The following is a 15,657-nucleotide window of genomic DNA, read 5'->3' on the forward strand; positions in this document are numbered from 1 at the left end:
TGCGCGCCACATCCCGGGGACATGACCACTGCCACGACACACGAAGGCTGAGCCCTAAGACCTAACACACAGAGCAACATCCACCACTAAGCCCTGCACATGACTCACATTCACAGGGCTGCCTGCAAAGCCAGATCCCAGCTGGGCACAGGGCGCACCTGCACGCCCAGCTACTCAGGAGTCTGAGCCAGGAGGATCCCTTGAGCCCAGGCGCTTAAGTCCGGCCTGGGCAACACAGTAAGACTTCACCTCAATTTTTGGGGGGGACAGGGTCTCCTTGGGTCACCCAAGCTGCAGTACGATGGGATGACCATAGCTCACTACAGCCTCAACCTCCTGGGCTCCGAAGATCCTCCCACCTCAGCCTCCCAAAGTTGTGGGATTACAGGTGTGAGCTGCTGTACACAGTCAAAAAAAAAAGTTTGTTTTTAATTAATAATAAAAAAAAAAAGCCACTGATCACTCAACTTCAACAGTTCTGAGGAATCACATCATCATATATGTATGAAACGGCCTCATCCTGAGCTGAGGCACAGCCGGGCTTTATCAGCTGAGGGCTGAGCACCAGAGGGGCCTCGGTGGCACAAGGCTGCTCTCCCTGCCAAGGCTAGCCACTGTTGGGAGGCCCTGAGGCTCCTCTGAGCGTACCCCAACCCCACCCACCAGGGTGCTGCTGAGTCCCCAGTGGTACCCAAAGCTGAGGAGGCAGAAGGCACGGAGGCCAGGCCCGCCCTTGGGCTGCCGAGGCCCTGTGTCATCAGCAACAACCCCCGCCCTTCCCACTCTGCAAGGTCACTGTGAAGCCATACAGGACCCCGTACAAAAGCCTGGGGAAATCCAGCTGGACACGCTCCTCCTTCTACACCAGGGACTCAAACTTTGGTCCCAGATAAGGAATGAGATGCGTGCAAGTGTTTCATTTCTCGTCAGTGCTATTCACCTCGTTTCCCAGGCGACACTTGGAGCAAAGGCCTCTCCTAGGAGAGTGAGCCAGGAATCCAGCATGGCAGCAAAGCCAGTCCTGAGGTACTCTGTTTCCCACCAGGTCCAAGCTCCATCCACCAGAGGAAACAGCATCGTACCAGAGACCAGGAAGTGCCAGGGGCCCTGGAGTTCAAGGCCGCCTGGAATCGGAGCTCCCGCCACCACCGCGGGCCGCACACACGTAGCACAGCAAGGAGGGAAAGGGGCTGTCACTGCCACTGCTGTCTAGACACTCCGGGAGAACGATCCCTTGATGGGGCTAAGGCTCAGGGGCCAGGATGGCAGGAGCGAAAAACCCTGGATTCTACGACAACGCTTTTTAAAATAGGATCGTCAGTGTGATCAAACTGTCAACTCCCATATGTTACTACCCCCTGGAAACAGTGATTGTAGAAGTGGTTTTGCCAAACTGGCAATTAACCTTTCTTCTACCTGCTGCCCTAAGGTCGAGACAACTGTCCACGATCCCCGCTCAAGTGAGTCTGCACCCTTGCTGCTTGACGGACCCAGCAACTCTGTAGAGACTCCCTGCCCGTTCCACACCCGAGTCCCAGAGACACTGGCTCTGAGAGACACACAAGAGCCACAGCCCATCCTGGAGAGTGACCCCTCTCCCATTCAGAGACGGAAGAGCCACGGCCCATCCAGGAGGGTGACCCCCCTCCATGGGGTGCACTGAGACCTAGCAGTGGCCACAGCTCCCAGATAAGAGGACCATAACTCCCTGGCAATAGCTGTGACCACCACACTATGGACCCCACGTCCTTCCAGGCACCTGCTCCAACACCTACCCTGCCCCTACTATGCGCAGCACAAGGCGAATGCAGTCCCTGCCCTGGAGAAATACATCCAAGAGAGAGGCAGATTCTCTCACACGCATCTACCAGGAACACTGCAAACGCCGAGACGACCTAGGAGATGAGAGCAGAGCTGGGGCGGGGGTCGTCCAGGGTCCAACTGCCCCAAGTGCAAATCCTCACTTTCACACACAAAGCTGAAAATGTTAATCAGCTGCGCGTGGTGGCTCACACCTGTAATCCCAGCACTTTGGGAGGCTGAGGCAGGTGGATCACTTGGACCTACAAGTTATGAGACCAGCCTGGGCAACATGGCAAAACTCTGCCTCTACAAAAAATTTTAAAATTCAGCTGGGCATGGTGGAGACCACCTGTATGTAATCCCAGCTACTCGGAGTCTGACGTACAAAGACCACTTCAGCCCAGGAGGTGGAGGCTGCAGTGAACAGTAGGATGTGAACATGTAACTCCCGGCTTCTCCCCTGATGCACTGAGATTGACGGTCACCTCCAAGGATTAGGTAGGTGGCAAGTAATGGCAAGGCCTGCCAGAAGAGATCAGAGAGGTTGTGTGGGGTTTGGCACATGGGAGCTGGCCAGAAATACCAGCTCAGGACTAAAGCTGAACTCTGCGAGCGTGCGCACCTGTAGGGCTAAGTCCTGAGCCCCTCGTACTTGACCACAGCTGGCGAGGGAGGCCTCCACGGCCTCTACACACCTCCGCCATGGCAGTGGGAAGGTCAGGTCACGCGACACTGAACGACATCCCTCCCTGGAGTATCACACAGCAGTAACCAGAGGCTATTCTGCCAAAGAGAAAGGAATCCAGGGCACCTCTGCAGGCACCCTCCAGCACAGGCGCCAGGTACAAGACGTTCTGGGGCCACCAGGAATCGTGCAGTCAAGACACTGCGTTAATGGGAGCCCTCAGCTTCCGGACTTATGGCTGCACTAGCAGCCTCGGTCCAAACACATCTTACCTTCACCACACCCACCTCTGCCATGTCCCAGGCCGCTTTTCTGCAGAAAAGCCCACTGCCCTTCCCAGGTGCTGACCACTTGGCCAGGGCTAGCAGAGCTCTGGGTGGAGGGGCCACTGTGGCTCTCCTGCTTAGCCTTCAAATTTGGGAGATTAAAGGGGGAAAGAGACACTGGAAAGGACAGTTCTCTCTCTTTTCAAATTCCGGGGAACCAATGCACTGGCAGTCCTGACTGTTGCTAAGGAATGAAAAGGGCCTCTGGTGTCCGTGGTGGCTGCCACCACGCCAGTCCCAGAACCTGCGTGCCTATCCCAGGCTCAGAAGAAGCCTGCAGCGAAGTCCAACATCTCAATGCAGACCGACTTTTTTTTTCTCTTATTCACCATTGGCTGTATCAGTTAGGAGACCTCAAAACTGTAAACTACAACGGAAGTCAAAAAGCCAGGCACGTGGACGCATTCAGGTCTCCGCGAGCCTGAGGCGAACCCCACGCCGCAGCGCTGCTGAGGACCAAAGCCAGGCGTGCGGTGCCCACGGGGCCGAGAGGGGTTCACGTTCTCCCCCTAAGGAAAGCCGAGTGTTCCGGGAGAGGGGTCAAGCACGCCAAGCCCGAGGTCAAACCTCCCGCAGCCTCGAAGCCTGTCCAGTGACCCCTGGGCCAACGACTGCCGTGCCGCTGCTGTCGAAACCCGTAAAGCGCACGAACTCCGACGCAGGTGGAACACAAGCCTAGCTACGAAGAGCGCGATCGGAGTCCGGGCTGGCGCGGACCCACGGCCGCCGGCTCTGGCCCTCCCGGCGGCGCGGCGCCGGCCGGTTACTCGGCCTTTCCGGGCTGCGCCCCGCTCATCTGTCACACGGGAACGACGTCGACTCCCGAGAGGCTGCCCTGAGCGCGACAAGTTACGGGACGGGAAGCCCGCCGGCCACACAGGCCTGCGGACGCGCGGACAGGGCCCGAGGCCCACGGAAGCGGCCGCGAGCAGGAGCGGGAACGCCAGCAGCGTAGGCACCGCTCTCCCAACGCGGCAGGGCGGACTCGCAGGGGGCACGGGCGTGGGCGCCGCGGGGCGAGCCCACCACGTCTCTGCAAGCGCCGGACGTCCGCCCGCAGGCCACGGGCCTCCCAGTCTCCTCCGGGCCTCCCGGGGCGCGCGCGCACCCGCCCTCCCGGCCCGCGGCCAGCGCGGCGCAGGCCTCGCCCCGCGGTGCAGGCCGCAGACAAAGCGCGCGGCGGCCACAAGCGGCCCGCGACCCGGAGGAGCAGGGGCCCAGGGCCAGCGCGGCCGCCGCACGTACCCGGAAACCTCCCGCCCCGCGGCCGCTCCCGCGCTCGCCGCCGCCGCCCGACCAAGACTCGCTACTAGGCCCGGCCGCCACCACAGCCGCCTCCGCCACCGCCGCCGCCGCCGCCGCTGCCGCCGAGCGGTCTTCGACCCGGAAGTGCACGGCGCCTCTTCCGGGCCCCTCCGCCCCGCCCCTTGACCGGAACCACTGGGACCAGAGCGGGAAAGAAACGACTGAAGTGAGGAAGGTGCCGCCCCTCGCAGCCGGGGATCTCGAGGCGTTTAAAATACCTCCCTTCCACTTTGGAAACACTGTTTAATGCAGGACTGCCGCCCGGGGAGACCAGTGTCCTGGGACAGCTCGCACTGACCGCCGACCGTGGGCTGGTCCAGGCCGTCCCCCCGCGGCTGGGGCAATTGGTACCGCCCGGATCTCCGCCCACCGCCCAGAGCGAATGGGCGCTACTTCCTGTACGCCAAGCTCCACCTCCACGCCCGCAGCCCCGCCCCTCTCCGCGCCCACAGCCCGCCCCGCCCCCACGCCCGCAGACGCAGCCTTCCTCGCGCCCGCAGCCCCGCCCCACCGCTCGCAGCCCCGCCCCACCGCTCGCAGCCCCGCCCCGCCCCACGCCCCATCAGCTCGGAGCCCCGCCCTGCGCGCGGCGGGAGCGCCCGGGGGGTGGCGCCGTGGGGTCCCCCGCGGCGAGCGTCGCGCTCCTCTCACCGGACCCTGCCGGAGCCTTCCGAGAGCCCGCTCTTCCCGCCCAGCCCCGCGTCCGCGTGTCCCGCAGCAGGCGCCGCGAAACGTGCGCGCTGGCGGACGCGGCCGTGCCGGGCGGTCCCGTGTGGATTTGGCGCCGGGTGGCCCCGGGACGCGGGACCGCGTGGGTGCGGCGTCCCCGGGGAGGCTCCGGGGGTCCCGAGCAGGCACGGGCTCGCGGGACCCCCTGGCCGCTGCGGGGAGCGCTGGAGACGCGTCCGGAGCGGCCCGCGGGGTCCCCGTGCGGGGCCCGGGTGGGTCCGCGCGGGTGCGGGATGTGCGCGCTCCGGGTGGGTGCTGAAGGCGGAGCTGCCGGGGTTTGCTGAGGACTTGAAGGAATGAGGCGGCGAAGCAAAAGCTGCAGAACCGACGCCGGAGAGATCGGAGAGACGGCGGAGGCCGGAGGCGGGCTGGCGGGGCTGGGGAGGTTCCTTCACGTCCCATCGTGGGTGCCCGTGTTTATCGGGACGACTACCAGCAGCCCCCGAGGAGCAGCGGCGGATGGAGGTCGGGGGCTCCAAGCTGACCACGGCTTCCCAGGAGCCTCAGCGTGCGTGTCCGCGGGTGCCCCTTTAGTCCCCCCGAGGGAATGGGGGGTGCCGGAGATGGAGTGGGCAGAGGCTGCGCTGGATGAAGATGAAAATGTGGGGATCGCATGTGGGGGATGGCTGGGGACCAGTGCCTGAACCTGAAGAGGTTTGGAATCTTCAGAGGAGTCCGGGAAGGACCACAGGGGTGCTAGGGGTGGGGGCCGAAGGAAAAGCCACGAGACGGGCTTCTGGAGGCCCCGGAGGGCGTGCACACACATCTTGCGGGAGGGAGCCTGGGTGCAGCAGGGTGGGTCAGCTCACCGTGGGACGGCAGCGCTGGGGCTGGAGTTTGAAGTGAGCAGAGTGTGTGCAGGGGCTGTGAACACCAACTTCTCTTTCAAGTCGATTTAATGCAAAGGGGAAGAGAAAGGTGGAGGTAACTGAGAAGGAGAAGGGCAAGAGGGGGTGTTGTTTGCAATGGGAGAAGTAATAGGCACTGCTGGTCTCTGAAAATGCCCCTGAAGAAAGAGGAGTGGATGGTGCGGGAGAGACTAGGGAGGGCTCTGGCGCCATCTACTCCCGGTGGGCCAGAAGGGTGGGGCCAGAAGGGGCTGGGTGTCACGATGGTCACCCAGGCCACATGCTTCAGTCTCAGTTTCTCAGCCTCTGTGTGCCTCCATGTCCTTGGCCGTGAAAGAGGAAAGCTGGTGATCATACCTGTTAGGTCATTTTGAGGGTGAGATGGGTACTCAGGTGGGGTCCCGTGTGGTCAATGGGCTGAGGGACCTCCCTCTTCCCTGCACCAGGCGCCTCCCCTACGTCTGCATGTGCTGCATGCCTGCCTGCAGGCCACCAAGATAAAGGGGCACCCACAGACACACGCTAAGGCTCCTGGGAAAGAGAACAGGCTGCCTGGGGGGCTGCTGGTAATTGTCAAAATAAACACATCACCCAGGCCAGGCACCGCGGCACACACGTTATCCCAGCAGTCTGGGAGGCCACAGCGGGAGGATCACTTGAGTCTAGGAGTTCCAACCTGGGCAACGTGGTGAGAAATTCCTCTCTACAAGAAATTGGAAAAAAGCCTGACATGATAGTGCACACCCGTAGTCCCAGCTACTCAGGAGGCTGAGGTGGGAGGATTGCTTGAGCGCAAGGGAGGTTGAGGCTGCAGTGAACCATGATGACACCACTGGACTGCAGCCTGGGTGACAGAGACCCTGTCTCAAAAATAATAAGCCAGACACAGTGGCTCACACCTGTAATCCCAGCACTTTTGGAGGCCAAGGCAGGAGGATCACCTGAGGTCAGGAGTTTGAGACCAACTTGGCCAACACAGTGAAACCCTAACTAAAAATACAAAATGAGCCGGGTGTGGTGGCTGGTGCCTGCAATCCCAGCTACTTGGGAGGCTGAGGCAGGAGAATCCCTTGAACCGGGAGGCAGAGGTTACAGTGAGCCAAGATTGTGCCAGTACACTCCAGCCTGGGAAACAAAGTGAGACTGTCTCAAAAAAAAACACAAAGATTAGCTGGGCATGGTGGTCCACCCCTGTAATTCTAGTTACTCAGAAGGCTGAGGCAGGAGAATCATTTGAACCGAGGAGCCAGAGGTTGCAGTGAGGTGAGAAAGCATCAGTGCACTCCAGCCTGGGTAACAACGCAAGACTCTGTCTAAAAAATGATGATAAAGGCTGGGTGTGGTGGTTCACACCTGTAATCCCAGCACTTTGGGAGGCCAAGGTGGGCAGATCACAGGGTCAGGAGATTGAGACCATCCTGGCCAACACGGTGAAATCTTGTCTCTACTAAAAATACCAAAAATTGAGCGCCGGGCGCGGTGGCTCACACCTGTAATCCCAGCACTTTGAGAGGCTGAGGCGGGTGGATTACAAGGTCAAGAGACTGAGACCATCCTGGTCAACATGGTGAAACCCCGTCTCTACTAAAAATACAAAAAAAAAATTAGCTGGGCATGGTGGTGCGTGCCTGTAATCCCAGCTACTCAGGAGGCTGAGGCAGGAGAATTGCCTGAACCCAGGAGGCGGAGGTTGCGGTGAGCCGAGATAGCGCAATGGCACTCCAGCCTGGGTAACAAGAGTGAAACTCTGTCTCAAAAAAAAAAAAAAAAAAAAAAAACCAAAAATTGCTGGGCGCGGTGGCTCACGCCGCCTGTAATCCCAGCACTTTGGGAGGCCGAGGTGGGTGGATCACGAGGTCAAGAGATCGAGACCATCCTGGTCAACACGGTGAAACCCCGTCTCTACTAAAAATACAAAAATTAGCTGGGCATGGTGGCGCGTGCCTGTAATCCCAGCTACTCCGGAGGCTGAGGCAGGAGAATTGCTTGAACCAAGACCTGGGAGGCGGAGGTTGCAGTGAGCCAAGATGGCGTCACTGCATTCCGGCCTGGGCTGCAGAGAGACTCTGTCTCAAAAATAAATAAATACATAAATTTAAAAATAAACACACATGGCCAGGTGCAGTGGCTCACGCCCGTAATCCCAGCACTTTGGGAGGCCGAGGCAGGTGGATCACCTGAAGTCAGAAATTCAACACCAGACTGACCAACAAGGTGAAACCCTCATCTCTAAAAAAAATTAAATAAAATAAACGCACACATCCACAGGGAAACATAAAGAACGTGTCCTCAGTGAGCACCATTGGTCAGTGCACAACCCACCCAGCTATGCCAGGCAGCGCTCAGGCTCAGGCATAAGAAGTGTCCCCACACAGCTGCCCAGAGCCAGACTAGCATGGGTGGTTCTTCTTGAGAGCACGGGCACGTAGCTATTACCTCCAACCTGGTGATCCCCCGACACACACACCTGACACAAAACAACTCCTTACCTGCTCACACACACTCAGATGCCTCACACAGCAGCAGGCAGGCAGATGCCTCTGTATGCAGCCCCCCGACCCCCCGCGTCAGTACCATCACCTCCACTGCACACTGACGGGCCACCCCAGTCACCTGCTAGTGCCATTGTGCACACACATGCATCCGGCCCACACAGCCTCACACAGAGCTGCGCTCAGAGGCTCAGGCTGGATTCCTGGTTGATGCTGCCATGTGCTGCTCCTGGACACCCGTATGGCATGTGTGCTGCTCCTGGGGTGCATGGGGGTGGAGCTGGGCTGGGAGCTCCATTGCTGCTGTCCAGCCCAGGTCAGCTTCTCCCAGAGGGCCCAGCCCGCCCCCCGACACACACCCCGTGGTCACTGAACAGTCATCACCCATGCTGAAACCCATCCCACCCCCAGCAGCAGGGAGCCCTAGATCCAGGTGGATGCCTGGGGGAGGTGGGTGTGGGGGGGCAAGGGTAGCTGAAGGAGGTGGGTGGAGTGAGAACAAAGGAGTCAAAACTCCGGGGGAGGGACAGGCAGGGCTGCATCTCCATCTAGGGAAGGCAGGTGTCTGTGTGTCCCGGGGCTGCCATACCAAACGGCCACAAACTGCGGGCCTTGGACAACAGAAATGCATTCTCTCAGTCTGGAAGCCAGAGGTCTGAGACCCAGGCTGGCAGGGTCACACTCCCTGTTGAGGATCTGGGGAGGTCCTTCCTCTACCAGTTTCGTGGGCTCCAGGCATTCCTTGGCTGTGGCTTCCTATGGCCTCCGTCTGTTTCTTTTTTCTCTTTATTTTCTCCTCAACACTTTTTTTTAACCAGAGTCTTGCTCCATTGCCTAGGTTGCACTGTAGTGGCGTGATCTCAGCTCACTGCCAAACTCCCAGGTTCAAGTGATTCTCCTGCCTTAGCCTCCCAAGTATTTGGGATTACAAGCCCATACCACCATGGCTGGCTAATTTTTTTTTTTTTTTTGTATTTTTAGTAGAGATGGGGTTTCACTATGTTGGCCGGGCTGGTCTCAAACTGGCCTCCCAGAGTGCTGGGACTACAGGCTTGAACCACCGCACCCTGCCTGTGTTTCTCTCTTCCGTGTTTTATAAGGACACTGGTCATTAGACTTGGGGCCCACCCAGGTAGCCCAGGATGATCTCACTTAGAGACGCTTTCTCCCAGTAAGGCCACGCTTAGGGGGTCTGGGCATTAGGATGTGGATATATCTTCTTTCGGGGGGACCATCCCACTCACTACAGATGGTGAGAAAAGGTACACTGTGAAATTGGCAGGGCTTGGGGCAGAAGTGGGTTGACGTCGGCAGGGCATGACGAACACAGAGCCACCCTGTCCTCTTGCCCCTTCCTGTCCCCAGTCCGACTGCCCTGAGAGCCTCTGCTCTGCCCTGAAGCCGAAGGGCTCCTCAGGGATCCCACTGACTCCCAGGGGTTCTTTCACGACCCACACGATAGGGGTCAGGTTGACCCCTGACCCCCCAATAGAACCGAGTGGCCCTTATTGCTCTGGGAGCTTCCCCATTCACGGGTGGCCAGAGGTACAAGGAGCCACTCGGCTCTATTGGGGACCAGGGTCAAGGGGTCAGCAACACCTCGATCGTGTCTTGCTGATCACGTCTGACACACTCCAGACCATGCACCTGAATTTATGTCCCCAGCCTTCAAGCTCCCGAGGACCTGGGCTGAGTCGGAGCCTCCCTGGGGCCCCGGCACCTGACCGCCAGGGCTGGGATTGGGGCAGTGGGCAGGCGGCGGCCCAGGCCCGCGCGAATGCCGACGCAGGGAGGCCACGGGGCCAGAGGAGAACAAAGGGCAGGACGGCGAGTTTAGGGCTAGGGAGCTAAGGGGAGACGGCCAGGGGCCGAGGCCCAGGGTGGCAGTGCCAACGGGGGCCGGCGGCCAGATCGGGGCCCCACCCAGTGTCCGACACTTCCACGTCCGAAGCTGGCCCGGCGCGTCCTAACGAAGGTCAAACCGTCAAGGCTCCTTTGATTTTACACCTCTCCAGCGCACAGACAGGCTCCTTTCGCCTCGTTCCGGCAAAAGACCGGCACAGGGCGGGGGGGACCCCGAGCCCCGAGCAGCGCCCCGGCCAGGCTCACGAGGCTTCCGTGGAGACAGGGCGCGCAAGAGGGACCCACAGTCCCCAAGGCCATCCCGGGGCGTCGCCAGACAAACCAGGCAGAGCCGGAGCCTCCTCTTCGCCAGCCGGACGCACCCGGGAGTCCTTTGGGGACCCCAGGCAGCCCAGCGGGTGGCGCGTGCGCCCCGAGGACGCCGTGTCCCCGCCCACGAGGCCCTTCCCGGGTCACGACCCGGGCTACGTGCGCCAGGCGCCCAGCAGGTTCGGAGGGGGTGGCCCGCGGGTGCGGGGCACGGAGGCGGCCGGGTCGTACCACCGCGCGGCGGGGAGAGGAGCAGCTCCCGGCCCGCCCCGCCGCCCCACGCCCAGCCCGGAAGCCCCGCGAGCCCGGGCCGTACCACCGCGCGGCGGGAGGAGCCCACCTCGGGCCGTACCATCCTCCGGCTGGGGGACGCGCCCGGCCCCGCCGCGCCCTCGTGGCCGGCGCCCCGCAGGCCCCGCCCGGCAGGTGCCGCCCCTCCCCGGGCCGACGTGCAGAAAAGAACGCGCCGGCCTCGCCCGCGGAGGGCCGCGCGGCGGCGGGCGGGGCGTCGCGAACCCCCCTCACGCCCACTGGCTGCGTTGCGGCAGGGCGGGCCAGGCTCGGCCGGCCATTGGCTGTGGGGGCGGGTCATTTGCATACGGGGCGGGGCGTGGGCGGTGGGGACCCGGCCGGGGCGGGGCGGGCCGGGGGCGCGAGGGTGCCCCGGGCCGCGGCCGAAGTTGGGCCCAGAGCCGGCGGCCGCCCCTCGCCGGGGTCGCAGGTGACGCGCGAGGAATTCCAGGTTGGCGGGCGGGGCGCACCTCCGAGGCCGCCCTCCCGCGGGGTCGCGGGGGTCGGGCTGGGCAGGGGCGGCGGGGCTCGGACACCCAAGTTGGAGGGGACGGGGGTGGGGGTCGATTCCTCCGCCCGCGCACCCGGCCGTCCCTCCAGACGCAGGGCAGCCCCTGCCCACCGCACACTGCGCTGCTCCAGACCCACTGTGCGTGTGACAGCGGCTGATCTGTGCCTGGGCAGCGCGACCCTCCTGGCCCCGTGACCTGGGTCTGGCGGGCAGGCGAGCGGGCACACGGGGACTAGAGGGCAGCCGGACACTGGGGGGGGTGCCCCCGTGGGCAGGGGGTGCCTGTCTGCCCAGCAGGGCGGCGGGTGGGGGGCAGCGGAGTCGTTCGGGGGCTGTGCTGCCCTCCGCTTGCTGGGGCCGAGGCTGGGCCAGACACTCCCTTGGAGGGAACTTTCTTTTCCTTGTGTGTCCAGGGTGCCGGTCTGCGGAGTTCCTGTAGCCAAGTCGAAGGTGGCCCTGGGCAGGCACGGGTGTTATGGTCTTATCTACAGCCAACAGGGCCATCCTCTGGGGACTTCCTACGGGAAGAGAGTGACGGATTTGGCGCTTCTGTGTTTCTGCGGCTTCAGTGAGGCCACTGCGGGAGTCGGCGCGGTGGGCCTGTGTTGGGGCCCGGGACGTGCCTCTCCAGCTGCCTGTCTGCGGGGCTTGCCTTCTCAAGACCACTATGAAAATCAGGGCCAGGGTGTGTCCCGAGCCTACAGGCCCTGTCCCCTCTCCCCGTGTCTGCGGGGGTTGAGGGCTGCACCCAGCTCGCTGGAGAGCGACAGGCAGATTTAGTGGACGCCTGTCGTGGACTGGGACTGGCCTTTGGAAGCACCCTGTCCTGATGGGGTTGCCTGTCACCACTGTGGACTGAGGCTTGGCAGAATCTGCAGGTGGGGAAGGCTGTATGTGGCCTTGGGGTGTAACCTGCAGAGCTGACTTCCTGCCGGATAGGGACTTTCTGTGAGGCACCCCCCGCGAACCGGGGTCCTCGGCCAGCCCTACAGAGCACTTCTGTGCTGGGGTCAGGTAGGAAGTCTGGGCCAGTAGGGCTCCAGCACAGTCCCTCAATTCGGCCTGGCTCTGCCTCTGCCCATGTTACACCAGGTGGGATGCCACCCTGCATCGCCTGGGGGTTGGCTTGGCTTGGGCCTGCCCTGCGGTGGAACTGGATATTTTCACGGAGCCTAGCCTTTCCACACGCCAGCACAGCGCACAACATAGTTTTTAAAGTGCAGTTTAAAACTCAGAAGTAAACTTTTCAGCCACTCAGAGGTTTGCCTAGTGATCTGAAACGCTCTGGCCACTTTTCAGGACCGTGGGACTCTGTCCACCTGAAACAGCTGTGAGAGGCCAGGCTCAGTGGCTCACACCCGGCATCCCAACACTTTGGGAGGATGAGGCAGGTGGATCACTTGAGATCAGGAGTTCGAGACCAGACTGGGCAACATGATCAAACCCTGTCTCTACTAAAATCACAAAAATTAGCCGGGCGTGGTGGTGTGCACCAGTAGTCCCAGCTACTTGGAAGGCTGAGGCAGGAGAATTGTTTGAACCTGGGAGGTGGAGGTTGCAGTGAGATGAGATTATGCCATTGCACTACAGCCTGGGTGACGAGAGAGACTCTGTCTCAAAAAAATGAAAAATTAAACAGCCGGTGAGGAGGAAGTCTCCACACCATCCCCACCCCTCCAGAACCCAGCGGGTGCCGGGACGCCGTCTTGGTGGGGAAGAAGGCTGGTTAGCTTCATCAGAGCTAGCAGTAGCAGAGCAGGCACAGGCACCCAGGCGGTGGCTTCAGAAGAACAGGTGTTCCTTGAAAACAGACACAGGAATAGCACAGCGTGTGCTCTGCCAGCCCCATGTCTGTTTCCTATTGAGGGGCTGGGGCGAGTGGGGCAGAGCCCATGACCCCAGGAGGACGTGGGGGTGGGCTCTGGATGGCACCTGGCACTGCCCCCTGCTGGCCTGTGTGCTTCTGGAAGATGACCCCATGACGCGTCAGAGGGCTGTTCACAGGTACAACCGCCCTTTGGAGTGTGGGTGGGGACTGTGGATGGAAGAGTCAGCCCTCAGGCCCGAGGCCAGCGGCCCGGGCACAACCCACTTGGCCTCTGCATTCCATGCTCCACCCCATGTGACCCTGGGCTTAGCCCTGTCTGGGGTCACGGGTTAGGCAGGTCCAGGCCCCCGAGGACCTCCCAGGGATGGGCAGCTGTGAGCCAGGCAGCAGGCTGAGGCCAGAGTGCAGACAGGAGCGAGGTCAGGTGGGGGTTCCAGCTTGCTGACACTGGCGCCGGGAGAGTCACCACCTCTGCTGCCTGGCCTCACCGCATTTGGTTCCCTGCCACAGGCTGGAAATAGCCAAGTCCCCTCTACGCAGCAGGGAGCTGGTGGCCCTGGCCTCTGGGGGGCCCTGCGGATGGCTTCCTTGCTCAAGTTCAGGACTTCCACGTTCCGTTTGTCTGCCCCAGGGACAGGGGGCAGCACCAGATGCAGGGCCACCCAAGAGAAAGCTGAGTCCATCCCAAACTCCTCCACCCTCAAAGCACAAAGACCCCATGATCTAGGGCAAGCTTGTCCAACTGTCGCCTGTGAGACGGCTCTGAAAGCAGCCCAACACAAATCTGTAAATTTTCTTTTTCTTTTTTTTAAAAAAAGACAGGGTTTCACCATGTTGGTCAGGCTGGTCTTGAACTCCCGACCTCAGGTGATCCGTGATCCGCCCGCCTTGGCCTCCAAAGTAAATTTTATTTTGTTGAGACGGGAGTTTCTCACTGTCAACCAGGCTGGAGTGCAGTGATGTGATCTTGGCTCACTGCAACCTCTGTCTCCCTGGCTCCAGCAGTTCTCCTGGCTCAGCCTCCTGAGTAGCTGGGATTACAGGCATGCACCACCACACCCAGCTAATTTTTGTATTTTTTAGTAGAGACGGGGTTTCACTATATTGGCCAGGCTGGTCTCGAACTCTTGACCTTGTGAGTTACCTGCCTTACCTCCCAAAGTGCTGGGATTACAGGCATAAGCTACTGTGCCTGGACACGAATTTTTTTAATAGCTTATCAGCTATCGTTAGTGTATTCTTTGTGTGGCCCAAAACAATTCTTCCAATGTGACCTAGGGAAGCCAAAGTCCTGGACACCGGTCACCTCCAACACCACGCATGGCTGTACCCAGCTGTACGGGTCCGCCACATTCTGCACACCACAAAAAGCCTCTTCTCCAACCCCAACCATGGTCCTTGGAGCTGGGAGCGTATGGTTCACCAAGGACCAGGAGAAGCAACAGGCAACCCAAGGGCCCAGGCAGGGGCTGGGTTGGAATGCGGACACTGCCCCAGTTTTTTTTTTTTTTTTTTTTTTTGGAGACAGTGTCACTGTCACTCAGGCTGGAGTGCAGTGGCTCTATCTTGGCTCACTGCAATCTCCACCTCCCAGGTTCAAGCAATTCTCCTGCCTCAGCTTCCCAAGTAGCTGGGACTACAGGCGCGCATGACCACACCTGGCTAAGTTCTTGTATTTTTAGTAGAGATGGGTTTTCACCGTGTTGGCCAGGCTGGTCTCCAACTCCTGACCTCAGGTGATCTGCCTGCCTCAGCCTCCCAAAGTGCTGGGATAATAGGCATGAGCCAGCATGCTGAGCCTTGTATTTTTGGTAGATACAGTTTCACCATGTTGGCCAGGCTGGTCTCGAACTCCTGACCTTAAGTGATCCATCTGTCTCAGCCTCCTAAAGTGCTGGGAGTACAGGTGTGAGCCAAGGCACCCGGCCCCGGCCCCGGCCCCAATTTCAAAGCTGCAGGCTCATAGCAGTTATTTTACATCCACCTAGGGAGAGGGGGCAGCCCCTGCCCACTGGTACCCATGCCCTCCCTGGGGTGGTGAAGCTGCCCGGGCCTGGCTGACCTAGGAATCTGGGACCCGCCCCCACAAGTTCTCAGTAAACCTGACAGGCGGGTCTAGCTCATCCCAGCGTCCTCAGTTCCTGCTGCTGGTGGGGCACAGGTCACGCCACGAGGAGTCAGGTGGGAGGGGGTTCAGACAAGCCCGGAACAGTCAGGCCAGGCTCAGCCAGCAGGCCTGCCAGGCTAGGGCCTTCAACAGGAGAGCCCCTGAGGGTAGGCAGATGGAATGTGGAACCCAGGAAGCTCCAGTGCTGGGCCCCACTGAGCACTGGTCCCTGAGGAACCCCATTCAAAGATGCTCCAGCTGTGGCCAGCCCCAGGTGTCTCGGGGTGCTGCTCAGTGGTACTCCATGGAGGCTCACGCTTAAGATCTCACAGACCCGGCCCAGCGCAGCCTTAGCACACACTCAAGCCACTGCGGGCAGTTTATTGAGGTTTTAGCATTGGGGTCGGGAGGTGGCACACACATGCTCTCACCATGTACACACCGTGAAGGAGCCTCCCGCAGGCAGGCACATGCCCACAGCCTGAGCACTGTCAATGAATCGCCTGTCCCCAGCAGGCAGTGGTGGCCTCTGGGGCCTGGCAAGTTCGAGCTGGCTACGA

The 15,657-nt window shown here is 60.8% G+C and overlaps 1 protein-coding gene across 6 annotated transcripts in view; it reads right to left on the reverse strand.

Annotated features, from left to right (window-relative positions):
* The window catches only part of PHRF1 (PHD and ring finger domains 1), a 35,855-nt gene extending 31,493 nt beyond the window's left edge, over window positions 1–4,362 (reverse strand). For 2 of the 6 annotated variants that reach the window (XM_010331189.3, XM_039470686.2), the window contains exon 1: window positions 941–3,989. In XM_010331189.3, coding sequence (XP_010329491.2) covers window positions 941–1,077 — 137 coding nt within the window. In that variant the 5' untranslated portion in view covers window positions 1,078–3,989. Of the gene's footprint in view, window positions 1–940; window positions 3,990–4,059; window positions 4,209–4,337 lie in introns of those variants that run through there. The other 4 variants (XM_074401891.1, XM_039470687.2, XM_010331190.3 and 1 more) reach the window with 4 other exon arrangements.
* Between the last annotated feature and the right edge of the window lie 11,295 nt (window positions 4,363–15,657).

Source organism: Saimiri boliviensis, chromosome 6, assembly GCF_048565385.1.
Source record: "Saimiri boliviensis isolate mSaiBol1 chromosome 6, mSaiBol1.pri, whole genome shotgun sequence".
NCBI lineage: Eukaryota > Metazoa > Chordata > Mammalia > Primates > Cebidae > Saimiri > Saimiri boliviensis.